The sequence below is a fragment of the Cucurbita maxima genome, unplaced genomic scaffold (genome assembly GCF_002738345.1).
Source record: "Cucurbita maxima cultivar Rimu unplaced genomic scaffold, Cmax_1.0 Cma_Scf00070, whole genome shotgun sequence".
Taxonomy (NCBI): Eukaryota; Viridiplantae; Streptophyta; class Magnoliopsida; order Cucurbitales; family Cucurbitaceae; genus Cucurbita; species Cucurbita maxima.
In genome coordinates this window covers 1-17,230 of record NW_019272086.1, presented here as the reverse complement: position 1 = coordinate 17,230, position 17,230 = coordinate 1, and the positions used below count along the sequence as shown (strand labels likewise).

Below are 17,230 nucleotides of genomic sequence, written 5' to 3'. Positions count from 1 at the left end.
AAAAAAAAAAAAAAAAAAAAAAAAAAAAAAAAAAAAAAAAAAAAAAAAAAAAAAAACAACTTTTTAAAAAACCTTAAAACCCTAAAAATTCGATCTTTTTAACGTTAATCAAATCGAAAAGAAAACTGCTAATAACACCAACTCACAGTTGATGTAGAAGAAGATCACGTGCAGCACAGCAATGTCACGTGACAAGACAGTCACGACCAGCAACGGCGGTGGTGCGGCGGAGGTGTTGACGGAACAGGTTTTCTGGCTGTAGAAGAGAAGAAGAAGGATGGTAAGAATAAGGGAATTTAAGAGGGAGGTGTTTATTTATTTATTTATTTTATTTATTTTATTTTATTTGTATGTTGGAAATAAATTTAAATAAAATAAAATCATAATTATTTAAATAATGTCTTTATTAAACCATAAATTAAGGGAGAAAATAAGGAGAAAATTACTGATTATTTTGTTAACGAGTTAGAAATCTCTTTATTTGGGCGTTGATTCGTGCCTTCATCCATGGGAAATCAATTATCAAGAGATCAAACATTAATTGCACTATAACAAAATATTTTAATTTTAAATATAATTTTTATCTTAAATTAATTTATGAAATTTTATGTCGGGTTATGAGGTGTACATGATAGGTGTACACTCAAACCGACAACCAGGACTAACCCAACCCGAACTAAAAGGGTTGGGCTGGGTTAGATTAACATTTCGGGTAGGTTTAAGTTCATTTTTTTGAACCCGAACTGAATCGGTTCGGTTTCAGGTTTGTGGGTAAAACATTCAGGTTGACCCGAGTCAAATAAAAAATAAAAAATATATTAAGAATTCCCCATATTAATGGTTTTGCCAAAGTGGTACTTAGTCCAGTCTTAGGACGCTAACGCTCCAGATTGAGAGTGGTACTAACCCATTTAATTTTACCTCTATTTAATTTCAAGATCTATTCTAAAGAAATGTTTGTATTTAGTTGTTTTAGTTTTATGATAATATTGAACTATGTTAATATGTTATAATTTTCGCCCGTGGTTTATTTATTGAATTTTTTATTATTATTATTTTTTTTTCGAATAATTATAGATTGATTTGTGTTTTTTTTTTTTTTTTGTGAACTTTTAATATATTTTATCTAAGATTGTATTCGAATAATTATAAATTGTCGATAAATAAAACTTAAAAAAAAAATTTGACAACCCGATCCGGACCCAATCCAAACCCAACCCGTTTTTTTGTTACTCTAACAAATTTTATAGAAATGTTTGTATTTAGTTGTCTTTAGTTTTATGACAATGTTGAACTATGTAAAAATGTTATAATTTTCGCTCGTTGTTTTTTTATTGAATTTCTTTATTTTTTTGTGTGAATAATTAGAGATTTGTGGTTGTTTGTGAACTTTTAATATATTTTATCTAATATTGTATCCGAATAATTATAAATTGTAGAGATTTCTATTTGTTTGTGAACTTTTAATATATTTTATCTAATATTGTATCCGAATAATTATAAATTGTAGACAAATAAAACTGAAAAAAAAAAATTGACAACCTGACCCAATCCGAACCCAACCCGAAAATAGAGAATTGGGTTGGGTTGTGAAAAGTTTCGGGTTGGGTTGGATTACCAATCCAACCAACCCGAACTATTGGGTTGGATAAAAAGAAAAAAAATCTCGCAACCCAACCTAGACCATGTACACCCCTAGTTCATGAGTTGGATTGGATTAGATTAAGGTAAGAATTTTATGGGCTTAAATATTTAGGTTTGGTTTGTGTTTAGTTTGGATCTTTTAAAGATTAATAATATGAAAAATTGTTGAATTTAATTAGATTTTAAATAAATTTATTTATTAAGAAAAATAAAAATAAATAAATAAAGAATACAAGAATGAACCGAGACTAATCCAAATGATAGAGATCTTGAGTATAGAATAACTGATAGATTTAAAAAAAATTAAAATCACTTACTATACCACCAAACCTAAAAGAATTAAAATTCAATACTTATACAAAACATGTTGGAAGAACTGACATTGGTTCGAGAATAGTCGAGGTCATTAGATGTCGAATCCTAATTTGAATCCGAATCCTGGGTATGAGATGTGACAAATGGTATTAGAGCGATACCTCTCTGATAGTCTTCACTCTTAATTGGGCACTCACAATTATTGGGCTTGACCCCCTTGAGCTAGCGATGATTTTTTAATACTCCACCAACTCTATCGTTCAAGTAAAGCAAAGTATAGTAGAGGCCTAAAGAGTGTCTTTTTATCTTTTCTTCTAAGTCTTAACAAAGAGTGCCGAGTATTTACTCTTTAATACTTGTACAATAAGTGGGCTGATTAGTTTGCTTGATAATTGGGCCTCATAATTATTGAACTTGACCCTGTTGAGCTAATGAGGATTTTTTAACACTCAACATCAGCACGGGTTCTTATTCATCGTATCATGTTGGCTATCTGTCTTCTATAATAGTTGTGTTGGCATATTTAGGATTTGGAGATTCATTTTGGGTGTTCGATTCAATCTCGAGTTTTTCTCAAGATCCATGAGTATTTGATGGAATTAGCCTCTGTAATTTTTTAACGTTATTTTAGTTGAGTTCTTGCAAATTTTTTGGGAAGGAATCTAAAGCCAAATCACGCTAGAAGAAAGAATTCTAGAAAGCCTCCAAGATTGGTAAGAACGTTAAGCCTCCAAGTCAAATCGCACTAGATTACATGAAACATTGAGTGTAGATTCAAGCAGTGTCGCTTGAAACACATGAAGCTTGGACATAGGTTATCAAATTTATATCTCGTATTGTAAATCTCAGGAAAAGTGCCATATGGAACAAAACAAGAAATAAGATACCTGAAACAAAAAAAACAATTAAGATCCAAATTCTCCCCAGAAACTTAAAACTAAAATCTTTAGATCGGAATCAAGGTTAAGAACTCAAAATCAAGGATCAAAATACACGAGCTAGACCCTGACAAAACTCAAAATTCATGAACAAAACTTAAGGGCCTAAACTCTTAGGACAAAAACAAGAATATGACAAGATATGAGTGAAGTACCCTATCAATCCTCGTTGACATGATAATGAGCCTACAAGTACGGTACTAACTAAGTCTTTGTACTTATTCCTATTCTCTCACGTTTTTACAAGTGACAAAAGACTTCATCAATAGTATGAAGTTGTCCACTTAGAACACAAATTCTCATGCCTTCGTTTTTTGTTCCATCAAAAGACTTCATCATTGACATAAAAATTTACCACTATCAAACTTACATCAATCAATTTCTCCGATACTTGATCGACCCGTACCTTATCACTAGCCACTAAACTCATCCCAACTATTATCCAACTTTGCTAACAAATAATACAACAATGAAAGTGTAACAGTCCAAACTCACCGTTAATAGATATGGTTCTTTTTGAATTTTTCCTTTCGAGCTCTCTCAAGATTTTTAAAAGGTGTCTGATAGGGAGAGATTTCCACACCCTTATAAAAAATGCTTCATTGCCCTCTCCAACCAATGTGGGATCTCACGATTCACCCTTTTGAGACCCAGCGTCCTCGCTGACACTCATTCCACTCTCCAATCGATGTGGGAAAGAATGGGTAAAAATCGAATCAAACAATACAAGGTCATATTCCAAGAATAGCTTCTTCAAGTTGCATGCATGCCAACTGTGTAGGCAAGATGCCTGCGTAGCCATGGTTAGTGAGTCAGCTGCCAGGCTGATTCGATCATAAATCGTGTGTAGAGAAGTACTATAATCCAATTCTACAAAAAAAAAAAAAAAAAAAAAACATAGAACACATGAAACAATCATGAAAAATAGGTCCCACTAGTTAAGATATCTGTTATTGTTGGTGTATTTTCTAACCCCAACACTTATAGTTAAACATTTATTCCACGTTTAACACTTAAAGTTAAGCGTCCCATGCAGATAACGACGTCAATCGAGAAGAACATGGATTAATGTTATTGATGGATAATTTTTCATATTTCTATTATAGTTCCATTGTTAGGATAGTTTAATAATGGAGACTTTTTTAATCCTTGTTCAATTGCTATAGTGACAAAATTAAAATTTCACAGCGGTCGGGAACCTGGCCCTATTGATTCAAACACTGTAACTCTTAGTCAAGCCTAAACGTCCTTACATAAGAATTACTGACTAATTTTGAGAGAGCTGAAATCACGTAACACCATTAAAAAAAAAAAAAAAAAAACGACCAAAATTTTTGTAAATTAGACAAACTTTACAAAAAAAAAATTATTGTTTTTTTTTTACGATCACAAAACTGTCCCCAACGCATTTCCATGCAATTCTCCGATGAATTTCTGATTCACAAAGTTTGTCAATGAAGAACATGGAAGATGATCATAGGAATAATACCCTGTTCTTGAAGCTTTCATCCATCTTTTGATCCATTGAGATCTAAATCGTTAAAATTAATGTCTTTGGTCGATCCCTCAGTTGGACGTGCATTCGTATGGATCGTCTTTTTTTTTCTCTTCTTCTGCATTCTCAGTGGTGGAGCTTGCCTTTTGGTGTACATAATCCTACCGGAGACCGAAATTACCACATGGCTACCAGTCGTTGGCTTGTCGTTGGTCTGTCTCCCTTGGTTCTTTTGGATCTTGACCTTCTTCTATAGAGTCATCTCGCGTGCATGTGGTTTTCGAGTCTCCCTTGCCATGGCCACGAGTGCAAATAATACGAACGACGACAACAACAATAATAATTCGTCTGGTGAACGCCCTCGATGCGATGCAAGGGATCAGATAGAGGAGAATGGCAACAATGACAATCAAAGGCAAAGCAATTTGTCGTCCAACAACTCGATAACGTCTCGTGAGAGTGAAATTCCATTACCCATATCAATGGGGTCGTAAAGCTAGCTAGGCATTACTCTACAAATAGTGATAGTGATGTTGTTCTTGTGCATCGGTCTGAATCTAGAACAGACTTGTCCTCAACCGAGCATCAATGGTAGTCGATAAATTTGCAAAGTCGAGCTTTTCTTATCAAATGTTGTATATGGCAGAATAGGATAAAGCGAAATGGTCAATAGTTTTAATTTTTGGTCTTCAACAACATGTAATAGATATTGCATATTTTAACCCAACGTAGTAGTAGTTTCAACATTTTAATTAGCCAACCAAAGTATTGTTCTTTCATTACAATTGTAACTGAGCCATAATTGAGCCATCATTAGTGAACATATTTTTTCGTCTTCAGTGTAGCTAGTTCAACTCGACCCATTTGTTAGATCTCACATTAGTTGGAGAGACAAACTAAACCTTCTTTTAAATTCCCGTTGAGACTATTTTGTAATAAATTATTATCCATTTAGATCAAAAACTTTTTTCTTAGAGTTTGTTAGAAAAGTATCTTAGATCCTATATTTTAGGTTTGCTTGTATAGTTCTTTGTTTGCATATTAAAAAAATTAACACTGAGATTGTTATAAACATCAGATATTTTTATTGCTCATAATAATCTTAAAAATAGAATATAATTGGGTTGGATTGTAATTCTATTTTTTGGGTTGATTGACTCAATTGTCAACCTGCAAACTGACTCCAATAATCTAACTCAACCCAATTTTTATAGTTTGAATTGAGTAGATAGAGTTGTTCGGATTCTCGAATCATATGAATACCCTTAATTGATCACAAGGAATCAGTAGATGCACCCAACCGTCTCGAAACCATCTTAGCACCCTCATCATCTACCCGTACCAACAAACAAATATTATTAAGGTAAGATGAAAAAATAGATGAGTAGCATATGACTAATCCTTCAAATATAAACCATAATAGTGCATCCTATTTAGAAACCCACCAACGTAGGGAATGGGAAAACCACATAGACGCTCAAACTCCCTCACCGATGCATGGCTATCATCCACCACCACCCTCCGCTCCACCTCCTCCAAATCTCTTCTCGCCGATGCTCTCATCTCTTCCCTTCTAACTTTCAACATTGTTATTTCATTATCTTCTAACGACCGAGCCAACGGTGGCACGACACGTCTATCGTCCACCGCCTCCAAACCTTTCCCGTCCACTTCTCTTCCCTTTTCACTCCTAACTTTCTTCCTATTTTTCAAAAGATGTTGTGCTTTCAAGATCGTTCCCGCAAACTTCTTCTTCAAGATTGTTACTCGATTATCTTCTCCCGATGACAATGGAGTCGGCCGTGGTACGATAGTCGTCGGAGCCAGAGTTTTGGCTTTGGTCATCGACGTTGGTGGCAGAGAAAGACTCGACTTCTTCGCTTTCGATTTCGGAGAACTCGCTCTCTCTGACAAACTATGCTTCGGCACAGCTTTCATTTTTTTTTTTTTCCGCTAAGAAATTTCCAAATACACGAAATATTATTACAAATTACAAAAATATGTATCTAAAACTTTGGGATAAGAATTTAAATCTTTTAAAATCTTTTACCACCCATAAAATGTGGCTTTTTACCCTTTTTCAAATCCATATTCATGTAACATATATTATTTCATTTTCAAATTATTTATTTATCTCCATTTTCTTTATTATTTTTTTATTTTTATTATTATTATTATTATTCTTAATTTTTCTTATAAATCAGGATAATTGTTAATATTGGCTATTAAATAAACTCAAAAACCTAAAGACATATTATTTATAATATAATTATTAATAAATGAAATAAATTAACTAACCATAATAAATTATCTAAACTAAAATTAACTAATAGAAGAAAATTGTTAGAAATAACATCCTTAATCTTAACTTACTTTATTTGGAATAAATTCAATTAATTAATTGATCTTAGTTTACCAAATCATTATGGTTAATTATTTCATTATAATAAATTTTTAAATATACGTACTAAATTTATTTTAACAAAAAAAATATTAAATAAATAAATTACATATTAATTATCTAAAATTATATTCTAAAATTAAATAATATAATAAAATGGTTGAAAATACTTGTTATGTAATTAAATATAAATTATGATTGAACATAAATATTTTTTAAGGGTATAATTAAACATAAATACCTATGAGAAGTTCTTAATATTCTTGAATCTTTTGAATCTCACGTGAATGAGATTGCCATCAAAATCAATCAGATTGATGCAATAGCTAACCACCTAGACGAGATGTCCATCCAAGAATTGATGCTAATGGTTGAGATCTCAATAGATAAAGTCACACGAACTACTAGCTTCGAGCATGGGGGTAGCTTCATGGACTTTGTTGCCCACATGGAGAAGTATGTAGAAAGTGATAGCTTAGATAGTTTCAAACCTTTGTAAAGATGTAAGGGTTGTAATGATAAAGGTTGAAGTGACAGATTTGAGCACCAGACTAAATCTCACCACGAGAACGATGAGAATCATAACCCCAGCTGAGAAAGCAGTCTAGTTTAGCAATGTAAAGGTCCCTAAAGTTAAGTCATTCGGTGGGGTTCAAGATTTCAAGGCTCTAGACAATTTTATCTTTGACCATGAACAGTATTTTCCAATGACAATATTGGGTAGAGGAAGTGAAAGTGACATTGGTAACAATACATCTAGTTGACCATGCGAACTATGGTTAAAATCGAGGTATATGGATATTCAAGAAGGTCAATGTACCATAGATACTTAAGAGAGATTAAAGCAAAAGCTTCATTTATAGTTCTTTCCTTAGAATGTTGATGGGTCATATTCAACATGGTTGATGTACTATAGATACTTAAGGAGGCGATAGACTTGAAACGGGAAGAGGGGACAATGAACCCTCCCAATAGAAAAGTAGAAATCCATCACGAAAATCATATAACTAGAATAATTATTGTTAGGGGCTCGAGTAATGGAATGCCCATAAAGAGCAACCCTCCAAGCTTTCCAACTCAAGTTTGAAACAGATTCGAAGTTGAATATCAAACGACAAAAGTTGAAATACATCCCATTGAAAATGTTGAAAATCCCCAACATAGAGGTTCTAAAGTCTATCTTCTCCCCGAGAGATGAAAGAGTCTATGGAACATGGTCGTATATATGCGAGTATGGATTAACCATAGTTTGGTCAAAAGTACTATGCTCGACTCTTGAGCCACCCACAACTTAATGACGGAGATTGAAAAGAAATACTTTAACATACTCATACATTAAGATGCAGAAAGAATGAAAGTCATCAATTTTGTAGTTAGAACTCCGATCAAGTTGGAGATTTGGACTAGACAATTCGATTTCGTAATTGTCAAGATGGATTATTTTGATGTTGTGTTAGAGATGAACTTCTTACTCGAACACAAAGTTATTCACATACCCTTACCCCTAGCAAATGCTTATTAGATAAGAGATCAAATCTCTTATCTCTCCTAAATCACTATCCATCAACTCCTCCCTCTCCTTGTTACCGTAAGGAGTCGGTCTCAAACAATATCATCAATTGAATGCTACAAGTCTCTCGATCTATTCTTTTGAAGTAATACATATATCCGACCTCAACACTGCGAAAGAGGAATTGTTGTCGAAAGAGAACATCTCGATAGTCTTGGTAAAAAGAGGATTAATATGGCAAAAAGGAAGAAGAAAAAATATAGGAAAGAGCATTGGATATGTACTTTAGGGTCGGGAGCTAAAGCTAGTCCTAAGTCGAAGCCTCGCCAAGAACAGCACTTAGTCCATAGACTCGAACTAAACCTTGCTAGGTTTAGAACCAATCACGCGAAAGTCGTATCCCAGACCCAATCACGTTTTTTAGCCCTGATGAACTCGACCCACCAGCACACCCAAGCGCACGGACTTCCACAACCCATAGATGCCTTCGGCTCAAAGCACTTGTCCAGCCCGCGTCCAGCAGACACTTCCTGTAGCAGCCCAACTCACATATAGTTAGACCCGATCCAAAGTTCACCAACACGCACCTCGCCCTAACCCGAAGCTACATGCGGATGATTAATTGGTGCTATTAGGTGAATTAATCCATTTAACATATTCTTACCCGATTCGAACTAGTACCAAGAATAAATTAGTGACTTCGACTTAGGTCAACTAAGTAAGTCGCTTTCTATTGGTTGATTGAACGATTTGATTATTATTACTATACTTGTTGTGATTTTATAATTGTTTCATGTGATGTTATGTTTATGCTATAATATTAGATATGATGTGATACAAGTTATGTTATATAGTATGTCATGTAATGATTGTGTTACGTTATCGATGTTGTATGTTGTATAGAACTCCATATACCATGTCATGTCAGATATGTAATACGTTCACCCATATTGCCTATGAGACATTAGAAAACCACGTATGTTAATTATGAAAGATATGACAAGTTGTTATGTATTCATGTCTCATAGGACGTTACCGTCATAAAAAAAATGGAGGTATGACTTGCGTCATACGTCATACGTATATGTCATGAATTGATACTATGGGACCTTATGCATTTTGCGTGTTATATGCATCAGGATACTTCCCCCATTATGATGAGTAAGAAGACGTACATTAAGATATCTATATTTCGCCATCATATTATGTGGGCTCTTTTACCTCTGTGGTTCCAGCAGCGTGAGTGTGTTAGCTTAAAGACAGATTCAGGGGATATGTATATGCCTGCCTGGAGGCTCCATGTGCACGGGTGTGGGTTGTATGTAGAGGAGTAGAACACATCTAATTTTTGCTGGGACTGAAAAGTAGAGTTCAAGACCATGAAATATTTTTATGAAAAGACAGATCACAGAAACAGTGAGGCTACTTATTGAGTATTTTTAAATACTCAAGCCACATGCTATTTTTTTTCAAATAAAGGTAAGGCAACCCCGTATGGATGATGACATTGCTATAGAGGTCATGGATCCAAAGCTAGGATTGTTGCATTTACATTCACATTGTAGTTGTTAGATCAGATGAAGACGTTTTTTTTTATACTTTTCATGGATTGTTACCTTTATTTGAAATGGATTTTTAGAACGTTTAAGTCCATAGCATCATTTTTAAATTTTTTAAATGAATGTTTCCGTGCATATTAGACATGTCGTGCATGTAGTGGCAACCTTATCTTTAATTAAAAAATAGGGTTGTTACAGAGCCACAACATTTTCTAACGACTCTAGCTCGGCTTCTTGACTGATCCGACTTGGATCTAAGATACTCAGAATCTTTGCTACCATTTACAATTCTTCTCGAGACATTTTTGACACTTTGGGAGGGGTTTAAGGTTAGTATAGCTACTTTGTAGCTTATTTAAATTATTTGGAGCTAAGTTTAGATTATTTTATGCAAATTAGTTTAGCCAATTTTCATGGTAGAATTCTAAGTTATGGTTGTGGGACTCCTTAGGTAGAATTAGATTTCGAAGAACAACGTTGAGCTAGCATCAAAGAAACATAGTGACTTTGACTTAGACCGACCAAGTAAGTAGCTTCATTGTTGGCTTGATTGGATGACTTGTTTGTTTTATGAACTACAAGTGCCCTATGGCCCCTACACATATTGTATTTTATGATTGTATGATGTATACTGTGTTATGTATATGTTATGTTGCGTACAAGTTATGTTATGAAATCATATATCCAATGTTAAGAATAATGACATGAAACTATGTCATGTTATCAATGTTATTTGATGCATGAATCTTCAGTACCCACCATGTAAACTATGCTAATATGTATGCCTTTTGCTTATGAGGCACAATAAAATAATGTATTGTTAATTATAAATAATATGACAAGAATCAAGAATGTCACATAGGAATGTCATGAATATATGTCATTTTTTATTGTTACAGGATCTCATTCATTTTGTATGACATGTGCAACGGGATACTTTCTCGTTATATTTAGTACGGACACATACCTTACGATATCTATGTTCATCATCATATTATGTGAGTCCTTTTCCTCTGTGGCATTCGACAACGTGAGCGTGTGGTGTGCTAGCCCGACAAGCAGGTCGAAGAGGTATGTATACGAGCCCTCCTGGTGGACTATGTGCGTGTGTATCGACTGTGTACAGGAAACTATTACACATCCAACCCTGCACAGACTAGAAAGTAAAGCCCACAGTCATATATTGATATTTTTATGAAAAGATAGGTCTTGACGTAATTGATTGTGTTTGCATTTCCTGACCAAACAATGAGATTTTCAAATACTCAAACCCTATGCTATTTATTTTTAGATAAGGGTAAGACACCCGTGTATATGTGAAGGCCAAAGAACTGAAACTACATTAGTTACATTTATGTTTAAATTATAGTCTTTAAGTTATATCCAAGTTTTGTATTATTTTATTTTAATTTATATTATCGATTTTTCTACTATGTTGTTGATAACAATATTGTTTTAAATGAATTTATTATGAGCATTTAAGTCCATGACATCATTTATGAAATATTTTTTATAGACTTTTCTACACATAAAAGGCATGTCATGCATGTAGTGAGGTTATTACATGTCAATGGGGAGATAAATCTCCAAAGTACTTTTGTATACTTAGGAAAAACAATAAATGTTTATTAAAAAATGGGTTAGTCGGAAGTTGGAAATGTCGTGGGATTTTTGAATCATGGACAAAAGTTCTAATTAAGCTTAGATCAAAATATCTTTAGTTCCAAAACATTAAGAATTATCCACAGTAGAAATACTATGGACCAAATAAAGTCATCAGAATCATTTTCAACGAGTCCATAAAAGTGATCCCATTTTTTTCATGGGGTTCGGATAGAGACCAAAGGTCTTGAACGACCGATACGGCAGAACAACTCAAAAGATAAAGAAGTATCGTTAATTTCTTCATGCTCGTTCCAAGTTCGAAGTACCATTTGTACAAATAAGAACCCCATTTGTTACATGATTTCTTCTTCATATAGATTGAGAAGATTGAAAAGATGTCATACAAGGTTCAATTGTTTTAATGGAACCTTGTTGTCCATGTAAGTAACTTGAAGTCCTACAATTTCGTTCAACAAGATACCAGACATAATGAAGTGGTATGACTTCCTACCGCAATGAAAAATGAGAAGAACGTAGAAGAGATCTTGGTTGAGAAGACGTAGTGCATCGAAAACTTGAGTGAAAATGTACAAGAATTCCTTTTAAACTAGACTCTTTAATGTTGTGTTTCGTTAGAAATGCGTTGAAATGGTGGAAGTCAGCTGCAATCCACGTTTATTATTAAGATATGATATTTGGAGATATATTTTAGGTTAGATTTAGATTTGATTAACAGTATATTTTATTTATTTACAAGATTTAGTTAGTTATATATTTTTCCTATTTTTAAGTATTAGGTGATAGTTTGTATCCTAAACGTGGTAAACATGAATGAAGATCATACGATCCCAATTCTATTTCTATTTCTCATTTTTAGCATGGTATGCGTGTTCTTAAATATCAAAATTTCCTTTATGGCCGAATCAGCCAAATACAGCTCCAAAATTTCGGATGTTGATTTAACACATCCTTATTATATTCATCACTCTGATCAGCCAGTATATTCACTTGTTCTAATCAAATTAAATGGAGAAAGTTACCAATCCTAGAGTAAATCAGTTATGCAGACTCTTATTGCCAAGAAGAAAATTGACTTCATTGATGGCACAATTGAAGAACCGCCCCAAGATGCAAATTCAACCGAATTTGAACTCTAGAATCAGTGCAACAATATGATAATATCTTGGTTAACTCATTCCGTTGAACCAGATATCATTAAAGGTATTATTCATGCCAAGATAGCTCATCAAGTGTGGGTTGATCTTCACGATCAATTCTCACAAAAGAATGCTCCAGCAATTTTTCATATACAAAACTCGATAGCAATGATGTCACAAGGAACCATGACACTGTCAATATATTTCACCAAGCTCAAAGCACTTTGGGATGAACTGGAAGCGTACCGCACACCATTTACCTGTAATCAACGTCAAATACATATTGATCAACGTGAAGAAGACAAGTTGATGCAATTGCTTTGGGGCTCAATGAGTCTTATAAAACGGTGAGATCTAACATATTGATGATGTCTCTATTACCTAATGTGAGGCAAGCCTATTCATTACTTGTACAAGAAGAGATGTAGCGTCAGGTAACTTCTGAACTTACTGAAAATAACTCGCTTGTGATTGCATCAACAGTGCAGAAGAAAAATACATATTCAAAATTCGCCAAGGACAAATCGTGTGAACACTGCAATAAAAGTGGTCATACAATCAATGAGTGTCGAGTCCTTAAGCTTCACTGTAAGTTTTGTGATAGAAGGGGACATACAGAAGATCGGTGTTGACAGAAAAATAATTCTGGAAGGACAAGACAAGTCAATCAACACAATAATCGTGGATATCGATCATCTGGAAATATGACTGATGTTTTTCAGTTGAATACAGAAGAACAGTCACCTAATTCCATTCCAAATTTTTCTTCTGAGCAATTACAACAGATAGCAAAAGCCTTATCTGTAATCAAGCATCGCCCTTCTGGTAATTCTGACAATCACATCAATGTTGCAGGTTTGTTTCCCATACCTACATTATCTATTAACCCTGCGAGTTCTAATTCATGGATTCTCGATAGTGGAGCTACGAATCATATAGTATCAAAATCTTTTGTTATGACTGAACCAAAGGCTGTCATCATGTCTACAATAAATTTGCCTAATGGAGAGACAGAACGTGTGTCACATACTGGCAATATTTCCCTTAGCCCTAACCTTAAATTAAACAGCGTTTTATGTGTGCCTTCATTCAACTTAAACCTAATGTCCATCAGCAAACTTACCAATGACTTGAAATGTTATGTCACCTTCTATCCTGATTCTTGTGTTATGCAGGACTTGGCTACGGGGAAGATGATTGGCTCTGGTAAATAATTTAGAGGTCTCTATCATATTTCTTCATCTCCAATCAAATCTTCAGCTCATCAAGTATCTCAGTCATCTGATTTTTGGCATTTACGCCTAGGTCATCCTTCTTTTTCTCATTTTAAATTTTTAGCTGATCAATTGCATCTTAATAATGCGAGTTATTCTCATAATTGTAGTATCTGCCCGTTAGCAAAACATACTAGGTTGTCTTTCCCAAGAAGTTCAATAACAACCCATTCGGCCTTTGATTTGATACATTGTGATGTTTGGGGACCACATAAAATTTCTACCCATTCTGGTTTGCATTTTTTCTCACTATTGTTGATGATTTTACTCGATGTACTTGGGTTTTTCTAATGCAACATAAGTCAGAAGTACATCATTTGTTAATGAACTTTGTTAAATTCGTTCAAACTCAATTTCATACTACTATCAAGATAGTTTGATCAGACAATGGGACTGAGTTCCTATCTTTGCAACTATTCTTTACTTCTTGTGGCATTGAATTTCAGCGCACTTGTGTCTATACTCCACAACAAAATGGAGTCGTAGAACGTAAGCATTGTCATATCCTAAATGTAGCTAGGTCTCTTCTTTTTCGTTCACAAGTTCCACTTAATTTTTGGGGAGAGTGAATTTTAACGGCTGTTTATCTTATAAATAGAACGTCATCACCATTGTTATCTAACGAGACACCCTTTAAAGCACTCTACAATCGACCACCTACATTTCATCATCTTAAAGTTTTTGGTTGTAAATGTTATGCAACTACAGTACATCTTAAGCAAAAATTTGAACCTCGGGCAATTCCTTGTGTTTTCGTAGGATATCCTTGTGGTCATAAAGGTTACAAGTTGTATGACATGCAATCTCACAAATTCTTTATCAGCCGTGATGTTAAATTTTGTGTAGATGACTTTCCTTTTTCATCAGCTTCACAAACTTTGACATTAGCTCCTTCCACTCCTATTGTACCACTTCATGATCCATCCTACTCAAACATCCATCCTCCACCTTCTATTCCTTCACCTTCTATCCCTTCACCTACTACTTCATCGTCTCCTCCACCTTCTCCAGATTCGCCCACTACTTCTAATCCTATCCCACCTGATACATCAGCTCCACTCCGACGTTCTACTCGTACTAAATAGCCTTCAGCTTGGTATAAGAATTATGAGATGTCTTCTGGAGCCAATCATTTAACCTCTAGCTCAAGTCCCGACACTAGCACAAGGTATCCCCTTCATCATTACCTTTCATTCTCTCTTTTTTCTCCTACTCAACGTGCTTTTCTAGCTCTTATTACATCCCAGATAGAACCTAAAACCTATGACGAGGCCGTTGGCGACCCGTTATGGCAGCAGGCTATGAATGTGAAATTGCAGCTTTGGAACGTAATCATACATGGTCTCTCGCTCCTCTACCACCTAGTCATAAAGCTATTGGTTGTTCTTGGGTGTACAAAATTAATTAAAACCCTGATGGTTCTGTTGAACGTTATAAAGCTCGACTTGTAGCAAAGGGATACACTCAGGTTGAAGGTATTGATTACACAAAAACATTTTCTCCTACAGCGAAACTTACTACACTTCGTTGCCTACTCACTGTTCCTGCTGCTAAAAAATGGTTCACCCATCAGTTGGATGTTCAAAATGCCTTTCTCCATGGTAATCTAGACGAGAAAGTCTATATGTCTTTACCACCCGGTCTTTGCCGACAGGGGGAGAATACAGTATGTCGGCTCCATAAATCTCTTTATGGATTAAAACAAGCTTCTCGCAATTGGCTCTCCATATTTTCTCAACTATACAAAATGCAGACTACACTCAATCCAAAGCAGATTACTCTTTATTTACTAAGAGTAAATGTGCTTCTTTCACTGCAGTTCTAATCTATGTTGATGATATTCTATTGACAAACAATGATCTCAAAGAAATTCAATATCTCAAGACTAGTTTACTCCAAAAATTTCTTATCAAAGATTTAAGAAATTTGAAATATTTTCTAGGCATTGAATTTTCTTGGTCTAGAAAAGGAATTTTTATGTCTCAAAGGAAGTATGCTCTAGACATTCTTCAAGACACAAGTCTTACAGGAGCACGTCTAGACAAATTTCTTATGAAGCAAAATCTGAAATTTTCTTTAACGGAAGGAGAGAAGTTGAATGATCCAAGTAAATACAGACGATTGATTGGCAGATTAATATATTTGACCGTCACTAGGCCTGACATAGCTTATTCAGTTCGTATGCTTAGCCAATTTATGCATGAACCAAGTAAACCACATTGGGAGGCAGCTCTTCGAGTTCTGAGATACATCAAAGGAATTCCTAGTCAAGGACTTCTACTACCATCTGAAAACAATTTAAGATTACAAGCATATTGCGATTCTGATTGGGGTGGCTGTCGAACTTCCAGACGGTCTATTTATGGGTTCTGTATTTTCCTCGAAAATTCAATTATTTCTTGGAAGTCTAAAAAGCAGACTAATGTGTCCAAATCATTAGCAGAAGCTGAGTATCGAGCTATGGCAAATACTTGTTTAGAGTTAACTTGGTTAAGATATATTCTTCAAGACTTGAATGTTCCACTGTCCGAACCAGCATTATTATATTGTGATAATCAAGCAGCATTACATATAGCAATCAATCCATTTTTTCACGAACGTACGAAACACATTGAAAAAGATTGTCATATAGTTCGAGAAAAGTTACAAGCTGGAATCATCAAACCGTGCTATGTTTCGACTAAAATGCAATTGGCAGGTGTTTTTACTAAAGCTTTGAGAAGACATCAATTTGATTTTTTGAAGGACAAGTTAGGTGTGATTGACACACACTCTTCTTGAGGGGAGTATTAAGATATGATATTTGGAGATATTAATAATTAGTTAGGAGTATATCTGAGATATTTAGAGATTGTTAGTAGTATATTTTAGGTTAGATTTAGATTTGATTAACTATATATTTTATTTATTTACAAGATTTAGTTAGTTATATTATTTATTTACAAGATTTAGTTAGTTATATTATTTATTTACAAGATTTAGTTAGTTATATATTTTCCTATTTTTAGGTATTAGGTGATAGTTTGTATCCTATTTAAACTGGTATACATGAATCAAGATCATACTTTCGATCCCAATTCTATTTCTATTTCTCATTCTTAACATTTATGTTTTTGTACAATCTCGTTTGACTGTAACGTCAATAAATTAATATGGAGAAGATGTCACAATCATGCTTGTCTAGAATATGTTGCCTCTCGTTGTATGCCCATTCCAAACCTTTTTATCTTGTTATGTATTGTAAGTAAATCACGGTTTGTAATGTCCGAAGTTGAAAAAGAATTTAGAAAAAAAATAAAAGATAATAGTTAAGGAAAAGGAACTGAAATGGT

The 17,230-nt window shown here is 34.2% G+C and overlaps 1 protein-coding gene across 1 annotated transcript; it reads left to right on the top strand.

Moving 5' to 3' along the window:
* Positions 1 to 13,328: 13,328 nt before the first annotated feature.
* Positions 13,329 to 15,564, top strand: LOC111472360 (chitin-binding lectin 1-like; the record flags this gene model as incomplete). Its single annotated transcript, XM_023118038.1, has 3 exons — positions 13,329 to 13,479; positions 14,766 to 14,972; positions 15,407 to 15,564. Coding segments are annotated over exons 1-3 (516 nt in total), but the record flags the coding sequence as incomplete, so codon positions are not given.
* Between the last annotated feature and the right edge of the window lie 1,666 nt (positions 15,565 to 17,230).